We start from the raw sequence: 13260 nt of genomic DNA, 5'->3' as shown, positions 1-13260 counted from the left end.
CTACTTTTGAGATTTCCCATTTGGAATGTCCACTTCTAGTTCTATGTTTCTTTTTGGAGTAATTTTATGCTCTTTATTTACTTTTTATCAGGGTCTTTTAAAGTAACTGCTGCGTCTGTGTCCGGCATTTCAGTCTTGTACAAACATACATCTATAGAAAACATGTACTATTTGCTGCATAGCAGAGGGTGTCAGTGATTTTAAAGAGATGATTTGTTTTGTTTTTGATTTCAGAACTGGCAAATTTGTGTGGAAGATGAAGTTTATTCCTGCTTGAGACTGTAATCCTAAATAGTAAATGGTAAAAGAATGTGGGATAATCCAAGTCTCCGATGTCTCCTAGCAATAGCTTTCTTACATTTGCTGAGCTTAATATATAGTCAGGAGACAGGTAAGTGTAGTTTGATACTGTTTGCTAGATTGCTTGCACTTAGGATATGTGTCTACTCTATAAACGTGCTGCATTTATTATGTACTTAGGGTCAAATAATGTTGCCCCTGTAGGCATGAATGATCTTAAGAGTAGAAATGCTGGATCTAATGCTCCAATTTCCTGCATCTTGTGTAGCCTCTAACACCAGTGCAAAGTTGGGTGCTCCTACCCCACAATGGTGGCAATTTAAATTCACTGGTGTAAATGACTCCACAGTGTGCTGGGCAACAGAGACTCAGGCCCACTGCTGTTCTGCTGTGTGTAGAGCCTGCACACGGAGGTTCCGCAGCTCCACACATCATAGAGCAGTGTTGTCTAGGCTGGATTGTAGAGGAGAGTATTGTAAGTTGACCAGTGGAGTTTGGAGGTTTGGACACTGGATATATGCAAGATGCAACTCCATGGGCCCAAACCCTGCACATGTGGGAGGGATCCATTGTAGAAGACTGCAGCTACTGTAATAGGCTGTAATAGAATCCCTGGCCCAGCTGTTTAAGTATTCTACATTCAGCTTTAATGTAGTAAAGAGGATTCTGCTGTGCCCTTTTCCTCCCAAGTTTTCCTGCACAAAACTTGTGTAAGTACGTTTGACGTATTTGGATTACTGAAAACTCAAGAAGCCCAACAAGTTCAGTTCACCAGAATTGCAGCAGCTGAATTGTCCTTGTCAAAGCTGAATAGGCTGCACTGCACATATCACAAGAAAGTTGGGGTTTTAAAACTTGATTTCAAAGCAAGTATATCTGATATACACAACTTTTGTAGGGGTTCCCAAGCAGAATTCACTTGTCAAATCAAAATGCTCAGGGAGAACCACTTAGGACCTGATCCTGCAAGATGCTGAACAATCTCCTCTCTCATTGACACCCCTCAGGCATGGAGGGAAATTGATATTACTCAGCACCTCTTAGGATTGGGTCCTTTTGTGGTACAATAGGAATTTAGTTGACCCAGGTGCTAAACTAAACAAAAACAAACTCCTCACCTTTGTGTGTGAAAAGGAGTACTAACAGGTTTATGTCTCTGCGTGCAGGAATCTTCTGTGTACCTCCCTTCATGGAGGCCATGGTGTGGACCCAACCAGGGGGAGTCTGCTCATAACACGGGGCCAGATTCTGATACCCTTATTCCTTTAGTGTAATACCATTGACTCTAATATACCGAACCAGTCAGTGGCCACGATTTTCAAAACACAAAGTCACCTCAGTTTTTGGGCGCCCAACTTGAGGCACCTTAGAGGAGCCTCATTTTTCAGAAAATGTTGAGAACCCACCCTCCAAAGATGAGTACTTTTTAAGATAGTGTTTCAGATAGTGCACCCAAAATCATTGGTCACGTTTGAAAATCTTGGCCTGCAACTATGTAATGGAAGTTTAAAAGTATTGTAAATGAGCGTGAGGTAATCTGTAAAATGTGTGTATCTGATGGAGCATCAGTCTGAGAGCATTAAATTGTTACACTGTAAGTATGTAGATGTTGCTATTTCAGGTTTTCCAGAAGCACCAGAGAATTTGAAATGTATCACACATGACTTAAACAGAATGATCTGTTCCTGGGATGCCACCTCCAGTGCAAACCTTGGACTGACTTACAAGATTTGTTATACAAACAGGTAATTGTTTCTTCTTATCAAATTATGTATGTATCATTGTTCTTCAATCCATATTCATGAAATTTGTGACTTCCTGTGTTTCTCAGAGCATATCTGTTCACCAGTCAGTTACATCTAGATGGTATCTTCTGCTCTGAATATTTTCAGTTCTAAATTGGGCAATTGTAAGTTTCCCAGCAACGGATGCCAAAGATTCTCTTGCCAGAACACCCTGCTACCCCCTTACATTGGGCTGGGAGTTCTCACACTCCTACTTCTGAATTCTCAGTGTTCATATGGCCCTTGTTTTCAGTTCTCAAAAGGTATCTTCATAGTTTGGTTCAGTCCAAAAGGAAATGGCTGAAATGTGTTCTGTGCTGAAATACCAGGGACCTTAAGTGTTAAGATTCAGACATGAAAATGCCTTTAGGAAACTTAGATTACATCTAAGTAAAATCCCTTAATGGCTGTATTTTTTTTTTTTTTACCAATTTAAATATTAAATCCTTTTGAAGATAAATGCTTTTGGAGTAGAAAACAAAATTGAAATAGCCTATTTGAAATGGAGTATAGTTTAGATTTTTAAGGTACACTAAAAAAGTTTAATATTTTCAGACACATCTCTAAAACTTTCGTGCATTCCACGTGTAACTCACCAGGATGAAAATCTGCCAATTTTTTGTGTCATGCACTAGGCATGAGGTTCTAAGTCTTTTCTGGATCCTGACTTCTTCCTCAGTTCTGATATTTGTGCTATGCCTCTCTTCCTGTGAATAGTGAAGACAGCTCAGACTTGTTCATCCAGCTCCAGGGCTTGGCTGCACCTCTTCCCCACCTCACACACCAGGTTCTCTGCCTCCAGTGCTGCAGAGAGAGTGGCAATTTAGTGTGCCTGCATTTTCAATTGTCATCCCTGTTTGTAAAGAGTACGTGCGTGTACCAGCAGTGAACTGAAACCCCTCACCACCATCTTGTTTGGAGGAGCAAATTTTCTGGGGCTCTGCATCCTGAACAAGATCACCCAGTGAGCTGCTGCCTCTGTTTATTCCCCCCTCCCTTAGCATGGTGGAGTAGGCAAGTGGCACAGAAAGTAATAAGGTGAGGAGACATTCTTGGGCGCCACTGAGAGGGAGCTCAGCCACAGCTAATCCCATCCACCAGACCTTCACCTGATGCTTTCCACATACTCTCAGTGGCCAAGATCCCTTTGGAAATGTCTCTGCACAGGGGGAGGGTTAGTCCTCTTCAGCACTTGAGACTCAATAGGGTGTATTAGCCTTATCAGTCAGGGACTGTGGGGGTAAGTCCAAAAACCTCCCCAAGTCCTCTTATTCAAACCACTTCAAAAGGGGAAAGCTCCAGGGTCCCATTTAGTGAGTAATGGTTAATTGGCAGGAAGTTGGGCATTGTTATGACTTTTTCCTTTTCCCCCTCCCAGCCCTGAGAGGAAGATCTGGGCACTTTCCAAGCTCTTTCTCCTCTCCAATTACATATGAAATGATAAGGAGAGTGAGGATTCAAGCCACATCCTATCTATCCATCGAATCTATCATTAATTATGTGTAAGGCTAAGATTTCATCACGGTTATTTTTAGTAAAAGTCACGGACAGGTCACGGGCAATACACAAAAATTCACGGAGCCCATGACTTATCCGTGACTTTACTAAAAATAACTGGGGGGCAGGGCTAGGCATGGGGGGAGGAATGGAAGTTTAAAAGTATTGTAAATGAGCGTGAGGTAATCTGTAAAATGTGTGTATCCATGGCAAGGGGGTGGGGGGCTGACAGGCCAAAGCCCCTGCCATGACGGGGGACACAGCCCCAGCTTCAGCAGCCGCAGCGGGGTGGGGGGGCACATGGCCCTGGGAAGCCACAAGTGAGGCACAGGGCCCCTGCCTCAGCCGCCGGGCAGGGGAGCGTGGCCTCAGCTGCAGCCCCCGGCAAAAGCCACTGGGTTGGGGTGCATGGCCTCAGCACAGCACCTGCCAAGCTCAGGATGCTGTGGGGTTGGGGCACGTGGCCCTGGCTGCAGCTCCCACCAAGGCCAGGACGCCATGGGGCTGCAGCTCCCGGCGGAAGCTGCAGGGTCAGGGCTGCAGGGTCCTGGTTCCAGCCAGCTCCAGTTGCAGGGCAGGGACACATGCACAGTCCCACCTCCTGAAGCCCTAGAAGTCACAGAAGTCTGGTAAAGTCATGGAATCCATGATTGCCATGACCTCCATAGCCTTAATTATGTGCATTGCTGAGGAGTCCGTCACAGACCAGGACCTCATTGTGCCGGGCATTCTCTCTCTCTCTCTCTCTCTCTCTCTCTATATATATATAAACACACACACACACACCCCTACATTCTTACTAGCCCCCTTATTCCCCTGTAGGCTAAGCCCCAAAAGGAAGCACCAGCTCTGTCCCCTGATGGGGATGAACATTCTTTCTGCACCCACATCCCCCACCACAAAAAATTATAAGAAAAGCAAAAAAGGCCAAAACACAAGGCAAATAAAAGCTATTTTGTGGTGTTTGGTAAAACACTGATTGGAGTCGAGTAAGGGGTTGGAATAGTGTTTTGAATAACATGTCACAATTTTTAACTTTCTTTCTTTTGCCTGGAATCCTCCCCACCCCCGGTATCCACATTTTGAACCTATCCAAACTGTGCATCTGTGTTCGACAACTAGCAACAAGTATGCCACTAGAAAGGACTTTCTTAAAACAACACGGGATGCTTAGCCAAATCTAAAATTGCCAAAGCTTATCCAAATCTTACTACTTCTGAAATTTGACTCTGATCTCTCACAGTTTTGTTCGGAGAATAAATTGGACCTTTAAAGGTTTGCAATGTTAAATTTAGTAGAGAGCCCTCTAATTTCCTAATACATGTAGAACTTGTCTAATTCTTCTTTATTATTGTTTCAGTGAGCCCTTCTCTCCAGTGTGTATTGAAACTGAGGGAAAAAGGGCAGATATTCCAGTCACAATGGGCTCCACTAACATACAGATAACCACACTAAATGCTTCTGGAGCTTCTGAAACATTTGTATTGCCTGAGGAAAATGTTTGTAAGTATCAAGTTCATGTATAATGGCTTTATATGAACACTTAACTATAACATTCTGGAAATGGATACGGTGATTTTATAGTTTTCTTTGGCAGCATTTCCCTGTATAAACAGCTTCTCTTGTTGAGATGCAGAACACCCCCGTGCTCCACCATGCACAGGCACTTTTGCTAAATGCATATTTTGGTAGCCAAGTATGGTATTTGATGCCATAATAGAAAACAACTTATTCCCTCAGGCTAATTTGTTTGGGGATGAGGTAAGAGAACTATATTTAAAAAAAAAATCAGTGGTAATTCTCACCTCCAAGATATTTCCTTGAACCAACACTGCTTGAGCACCATTTATCCCCACTCTTTCACAATATTTTAGGGGAAATGATATCGTCCTTTGTCTCTCTCACAGCTGCTAGGACCAAAAAACAAAACAATCTGTAACAGGGTGGCCTGCCCTGCAAGGCCTGGGGCTGGTCAACCCTGTTTAATTAGCTCTGCCTTGCTGTACCTGTGCTAGGTGTAGCACTTAATAAGGGAGGAAGCCCAACAGTTAGGGTTGGCTGTGGAGGGGAGTAGCTGAGTTGGTTTGTGGCTGGAGAGCAGAGCCACAGGACTGAAGCTAACTTCCTGATGTGGGACCCTGGAACAATGTGCTGTTTCTCTTGCACAGCGCTGGCTTCAGGGCTGCCTCCCTCCTTAATGGGTTTCATAGCAGTGTACAGAATGTAGATGTAATCTTGTCATCTACCCTAGAAATGTACCCACATTGGAACTGTCACTCTGGAATGACTACTATAAACAACCATTTTTAGAAGGGGACCTGGGAAAAAACCTTCTAGTTTAGCGGTTCTCAAACTGTGGGTTGGGGCCCCAAAGTGGGTTGTGACCCGATGTTAATGGGGTCGCCAGGGCTGACTTAGACTGCTGGGGCCTGAGGCTGAAGCTGAAGCCCGAGCACCACCGCCCGGGCTGATGCCTGGGTGTTGGGACTCAGATTACAGGCCGCTGACTGGGATTGACAGAAAGCTGTGGGGGGAAAAGTGAGTGTTAGAGCAGCTTGGAGGAGAACAGCTCTTGGCACCCTTAATATAGCAGGAGAAATGCTGCCTGCTGAGTCACCAACAAAACTTCAGAGGATCTGTGTTTTCTTGGGAAGTTTCCTACATGAGGAATGACAAGTCCCAACCCAGCTTAATTAATGAGATCAAACCTCGCGTTTGTATGGCTGTAGGCCAGTTCAGAGCTGCAGCTATTAAACACCTGTAAGCGCCGTTGCTGGTAATGATTTTGAATGTGTGCTTTTTTCCTTGTTTCTTTTCAAGCACTTATTCCACTCACCCCCCAAATTCTTAATCTGAGTGCTGACTTTTCAACTTACACGTTATATCTGAAGTGGAACGATAGTGGCTCAGTCTTCCAATATGAATTAGATGCCAGCTGGCAGATTCAGATTCTGCGTAAGGAAACATTGGAGACAGTGGCACTAGTAAGTCCTCCTTTTCGCTTTTTATGAAAATGCAATTCCCCTCTCTTCCCTCCTCCCCACAACACACACACATTTTGGAGGGTCACAAAAGCAGGAGAGTTCAGGAAAACATGGACACAGACCTTATGGACTCCTGCTATACATAGGTGTTATTCATTTATTTTTATTAGTGTTCGAGAACATCGTAGCACTAAAACAACTGAAAGTGACAGGGAGAAAGGCACGCCATGGATATTTCATTTACTTCACACGGCACTGGCAGCTTCAGCCGTTTTTGTTCAGTTGTGCAGTGCCAGTGCCATTTAGAACCAAGTGAATTTTACTATTTCCCTTCCCTGTTATCATAAGAGTTGTGCAGGTATCTTATGCCCATTAATGGCTCCACCTTCCTCCTCCCCTGCCTGTTTGGTTCTGCAGCACTGCAAAGCCACCCACCTCCTGGAGCCGAGGCTGCATGGACAAGCCCTCTCCCACTGTAGGCCCAGGGATGGTGTGCCAGTTAAATCCAAGGTGCATAACTTTGAGTATGTCAGCCTGCCAGGTCCGTACCAGTGAGATAGCATGGTGAGAAGTGCTGTTTAAGTACCTCGATAGGTTGTGGTTGCTCAGTGCTGATGGGATGGGTAGCTAGTAGAATGAGTTCAAGGTTCTTGTCACTGGAGATGATGACTGGGAGGGGAGATTTTCTCATTTTATCAGAATAGCCACTGAACCTGAACTCCAGATTTTGGATTCAACTCAGCAGGCTCAAAAGCAGGCAGTTCAGGTTCCATCCCAAGCCGTTTGTCCAATCATACTGTTGATTTAAAGGATTAATCTTTTCTTCCTAACATCTTCTTTAGGATGACCTACATTACTCCGCAACCCAGAGCATGGCTTGACAGTCTATTTTAAATGATAAATGTAAAATTTTCTATAAACAAGCCAAAGCGAAATGCATGACATGACATGCTGTAATGTTTTCATCTCATAAACTTGCATAAATTTAAATTCTGCTTAGTTCAATTTTACATTTTAAAAATATTTTATATAAAATGTGGTAGGATCATAACAATGACAATTGCAGTCTTTGAGTTTTTAGAAAGTGCCCATAAGAAATTAGTTCATCATCGTTATGGGAAAGAGTTACTTTAAAAAAGAAAAATATAATCTCCCAGTGGATGTTATTTTCCCAGTGGATCTTATTTTTTGTGGGTCTTTGTTGTAGAGGTACATTTTCTTTATGAAATTGGTCTTTCATTGTTTTCTGTTCCTGATTGGTGACTTCCTTAAGAGTGCTATTAAATAGTCAAGTTTTAGTGCTCCTTTTGTTGTCTCCAAAAATGAGATTTCAGATCAAGTGAAAACCCCTGTACTTTCCTTTCAGAGTAATAAAAAGCTTTCTTCATCAGTGCTATTTCCTAGGTTCCTCAAAACTGTATTAAATATATTGTATTGTATTCTGTGAAAGATTTCTGTTTTTCAAATGGCTGATTACTTTCATTGGCAACTAATGCAGTACTCTGTAAATACAGTGTGTATTATAAAGGAATTGTATAATGTCATAAACTAAACAAACATTTGGAGGATGGTAGTTCTTCAAATTTTTGTCAACACATGTGACTTTGTTCTGTAAGTTTAATAATTGAGAAAATATGTGCACTAGGGTATGTAGATGATCGTTGCAATTACAGATAAGAAAAGGCACATCACATCACCAAGTCCATCCCGTCAGGTACCTTCCTGGCCTTTGTATCTAGATGCTATAACTGTTAAAACATTGGTACAATATTTAGTTTGGGCTAATGCGTAAGGGCCTCTTGCGGCAAACTCTTGCTCACATGAGTAGTCCTCCTACAGGGAGTCTCATTGCTCTTAACAGTGCTGTATGCATGAGTAGTAAGTATTTGCAGTAGCTGGTCCTATATTTTGATTCTTTAGATGTAATTAATAGGAGTCAAATGCTTGTCTGTATTCTCCTCTTGTGTGTCAGTGTAGATTGTAAGCATGGACTTACTCACATCATGAGTTGCTCTTTTAAGACAGCCAAACCAATTTAATTCATATAGTGATCTGATTTTAAATTTCTTTTATATTATTATTTTCAGAGAATCCGGAAGTGTGGTAGGGGCTTCACATCTCAGATAAGATGACGTGGAGTGAAATCCTGGCTGCTATTGAAGTCAATGGGAGTTTTGCCATTGCCTTCAGTTGGACCAGGATTCACCTAGAGAGCTCACAACCTAATTCCAAATATTATACAGTGAAGGGAGTGACAAAACTAAAGGGAGAGGGCTGAGGAGGACAATGATAAGGGGATGACATCCGTATAATTTTATATTTGCTCAGGGAAGACATGAAGTCTTTAAATCATGATTTGAGGACTTCAGTAACTCAGCCAGAGGTTATACATCTGTTACAGGAGTAGGTGGGTAAGGTTCTGTGGCCTGCAATGTGCAGGAGGTCAGACTAGATGATCAAATGGTCCCTTCTGGCCGTAAAGTCTGTGAGACAGTAAAGCAGGTATTTTATTCTAACAAATAAAGATTAACACCAACTTTCTTGTGGTTTTTCATACAAGGACTCTTCACTATCAGTGATTTCAAATGAGTCCTTGTTTCAGTATTAGAAGGCAAGTGAGCTGGGGGTACTGTGAGGGTGAAGGAATTACAGCCAATTCAAGGCTTTAGAAAAGGTAATTAAGTAATAATATATTGATCACCGATTTACATTTCATCCATCAGTGAAGTTGCATAAAGTTAGAAAAACTCAAGTCAGTTTGTTGAAATAGGAAGACCACAGCAAACTTAATGCAATATTGCAAATTTAAACAGTGCCAATTTCCTCTAAAAGAAAACAATGCTGAATAACAACACTTCTTGTATTACTTTTGTGTCCACTTTGTGTTATGTGCTACAGGCTCTATGAAGGCAGAGTAGACACCCACAAAACAGAAACATTTTGTTCTAGAATGAATATCTAAAAAATGTACAGAGCTAAAATGTTTGTGATGAAGCTTTTTACATCTGAATACTGTAGGTAACAGCTTTTAACATTTACAGAGCACCTTGCTGTGTGTGTGTATTTACCCATCATTGAAATGTAGTCACTGCTTGGTTGGAACATAGCAGTTTTTAATTGTGCACAGGAAAACCACCCAACAATTTAGGACGGGAAATAAAGGATATCTTACAGAGTTGAATGGATGCAGGGGTTGAATTAATTGCCTAAGCTGCAACTGGACCAGGAACAGTAAATTTAAGTTGTTTTCTAGTAGTAAACTGCATGTTTTTAAAATTCATTCATTTTCCAGCTTCAGACTAAATCCTATGCCATAATTAATGAACTTTTAAAATGTCCTTATGTTGTACAGAGATATTGTTATATGTAAAATTTAATTAAGTTTTCAGCACAATTAATAGTGTAGTTTGTCAGTATTTAGAAGCCCAAATGAGAAGAATTTAGTTGACTTCTGTAATTAGCTATTAACTTAGCACCATTCTATCAAGATCCAGGTTTAATATGTTTCCTGTGATGCCAACATGTTTTCCAGTCTTGAGGTAGGGTAGGGCCTTGGTAAAGAGGCCAGGCTTGGATGGCTGCTTTCTACTCATGCTTTTTTTTTTGTTTGTTTTTTGTTTAAATCACGTTTGAAAACAGTTTCTAGTAGAGTTGCTGATCAATGCAGACTGGTCAAAATTGTGGCCAGCATTGGAATACAACTTTACAATACAATAAACAGCATTGAAAGACTATCTCTGCTTACCTGTTAGTTCTCTCTACAAATCTTAGGCGATTAACTAATAGGACTGGTTGAAAATTTTCTGTTAAAACTGCTTTTCAATGGACAATAGGGGAGGAGTTGGGGTTAAATGAAGTGTTTCATCAAGTGTCTGCTTCCTATGAAAGACTTCAACTTTTCATTAAATAAACACTTGAAAACCAAAGTGTTTTTGGTTTTGGCCAAAACCTGAAAAGGTTGTATTCAGAAATGCCATCACAGTGTTTCTTGACACTATTATCCTCTATGGGTTGGGTTCCCTAGTTGGACAGCATCTCTCATGAGGCACTGTGGCAGCATAGCACAAAGGGAGTCTTGGTACATGGGATGTTGGTACACTGGCACATAGAGGAGAATAGGGCATGAGGGACTATGCCAGCATTTCCTATTTGGCATTTTTCAATTGAAACTTTTGCCCCAAAAAATGAAATTTCCTTGGAAAACTTCAGCAAATATGATTTTTTTTCATGGGGAAGGGGGGGTTGGGGGCAAAATTTTCACAGGTGGAAAAACCCATTTTCTACATAGTACTAACTTGGGTTGTAATGCCTGTAATGTCTATCTTTGAAAAAGCTTTATTTGTTTTTCTTTTTAGATGAATTATGATTCAAAATTGACTGGCAAAGACTCTATTCTTTCTTGGAATTGGACATCTGACATACCTTTGGAGTGTACTTCATACTATGTGAAAATTAGATGTTATATTAATGAGCCGTATTTTACTGGTAGGAAGGAATGGAGTGAATGGAGCCCAATTAGAACAGTTCCTGGTATGTTTATTTTCTTGCATGTTGCACAGAATTTAGCTACTTTTAAAACTGTGCTGAATTCAAAATAAACATTGAATGAATAATATTACCTTTTAATTCTGAGGATTGATAGACCATTGTAGATTTTGTGGGACTGTTTCAATTACCGGTAAATATGTAAAGATTTGTAAAGTGCAGTAACAAATGTTTTGAGTGGGTGAAACTTGTTAAAAATAGATTTCTGTACATTTTACAAGAGGGGTTTTATGCAAAACAGAATAGCCTGAGTGCTCCTACTCTGTATTAGCACTGACCAGCTGAATATATAAGAAAGTAATCTTACTTTACTGAGCTATAAAAATCATTTGATCATGTATTATTTTTCTTCTGTCTAGAAAAAGATACTAAGCCCAATAGCGCTATGGTTTTTCCTCAAGACAAAGTGGTACTAGTGGGCTCAAATGTGACATTTTGTTGTTTATACAATGAAGGGGAAAGTATAAAATTCATGAACTATGGATCAAAAAGTTATCCACTCCTTCGCCTCAACAAGTGGAGCAGTGCAATCAAAGTGCAGAATGTCAGTGCTTCAATTTCTAGTGGGACAAATGTATGGTGCTTGCTGGAGCCAGATGGTCTGGAAGGAACAGTATTATTTGTAGGATGTAAGTATACCGTACCGTTACTGAAATGAGGTTCACTATGGTTTATTCACCTTGAGAAAATCAAAATATAAGAAGGAAACTAAATGGTGTTATGACTCCAGCCCTCTTGCTTTAAAACAGTGGTTTAGTTTGGCCTACCTGGTTTCCAAGGATAGGTTACATTTGGGGGGGGGGAGGGTGTGTTTGGTTTTTATCGTAGTGACCCAATTAACTCTCCCCCAGTGCTCAGGTGCCATAGTGATAAGGATGCAGTGTAAGCAGAATAGAAATAGATAATCTCCAGTAGAACCTGGCAGCTCAATGCCATCATGTCACTGCTATTCGTGATCATGGGGGAGGGCAACAGGTGATGCCCCAGATCTATCAAAGTTGTGATGAGCGTATGTGTGGTTGGGGGAGAGATAAGGAGGAGAGATAAAGAGCTGCTGAGAGCACCCTTGCCCACCTGAGGGTAGAGAGATAAGAGTGGAGTACAGAAAGCCCCTCACTGTCCAGGAGGGGGGGATAAGTGTCTCCATTCTCAACTTCCCACTAGCCAAGTGAGTAAACCAAAATATCAATTTTATATCCATTTTGATGATCTCTAATCACTGAAGAGGGGCAGGGACAGGCATGTGAAAGAAGAGGACCCTCTCCTGATTTTTGGTCTGTCAAGAGGTGGTGACTGTTTGTTCACAAATAAGTCATTACCACTCTTATTTTATTGGCTTCTGCCCATCATATATGTACAGTTCCCTGCCTAAGTGTGAAATGTTAGCAGTGAAAACTGTGACACCTATCAGAATGTTTTTGTGACTGTCAATAGCTCTGTCTTCTGCCTGTTGCATTTCCAGAGTCACTGTTTATGTGGCCCAGAACACTTGGCAGCCAATTTGCTTGAAGATTAGCCATTGTTTCACCAGTTACACTTACGCCTGTTCCTTTTGCAAAGCCCTAGAATTTCTTATTTGATTCCGAAAAGGCAAATAGTGGGGCATGTCATGTAATGGGTAATGTAAGTGTTAAACCTTACATTACCAGCATTTCTATCTGAATCTCATTTGATGTTAAACTACCAAAAATACACATTGATGTGTTCAAAGTGGCAGGTTGGATGTTGAACTTTCCTATCCGGTACAGTAGCTTTTGGGTGCCTTGTTATGGTAAAAGAATCAAGTTTTAAAATTATTAGTTTCTCATGGAAAATATTATCTTTTGAAAAATGAATGGGAAAACTTTAAACTGTTTAAGATACCAAATCATTAGCTGCTTGTGTAGGGTCACAAGCCTCAAAAACTTCCTCAAACATAATTACATCTTAAAACAAAATACTGCAAATGTTTAGTTCCTCTTTCCCACAACAATTTCAGAGTTCTGTGCTTTCCCTACACTGGCAGAGGGCATCACTAACACCTCCAACAACACAGTGCAGCTCCTTGCTAGTTTTAGGTGTATATTACATCACTGGCAGTGGGGAAATAAACACCACCTTAAACTTGGAGACTAGCAAGTAAGCAGAAAAACAATCAGTTGTTCAAATGG

General features: G+C 41.2%; 1 protein-coding gene across 1 annotated transcript in view; it reads left to right on the top strand.

Annotated features, from left to right (window-relative positions):
* The first annotated feature begins 309 nt into the window (after positions 1–309).
* Positions 310–13260, top strand: part of LIFR (LIF receptor subunit alpha) — a 41222-nt gene continuing 28271 nt past the window's right edge. Inside the window, exons 1-6 of the mRNA XM_065406827.1 lie at positions 310–391; positions 1922–2045; positions 4942–5084; positions 6402–6565; positions 10921–11095; positions 11470–11739. Coding sequence (XP_065262899.1) covers positions 310–391; positions 1922–2045; positions 4942–5084; positions 6402–6565; positions 10921–11095; positions 11470–11739 — 958 coding nt within the window. The remainder of the gene's footprint in view (positions 392–1921; positions 2046–4941; positions 5085–6401; positions 6566–10920; positions 11096–11469; positions 11740–13260) is intronic.

This window comes from Emys orbicularis, chromosome 6, assembly GCF_028017835.1.
Source record: "Emys orbicularis isolate rEmyOrb1 chromosome 6, rEmyOrb1.hap1, whole genome shotgun sequence".
NCBI classification, from domain to species: Eukaryota; Metazoa; Chordata; order Testudines; family Emydidae; genus Emys; species Emys orbicularis.
This window is presented reverse-complemented; position numbering and strand designations above follow the sequence as displayed.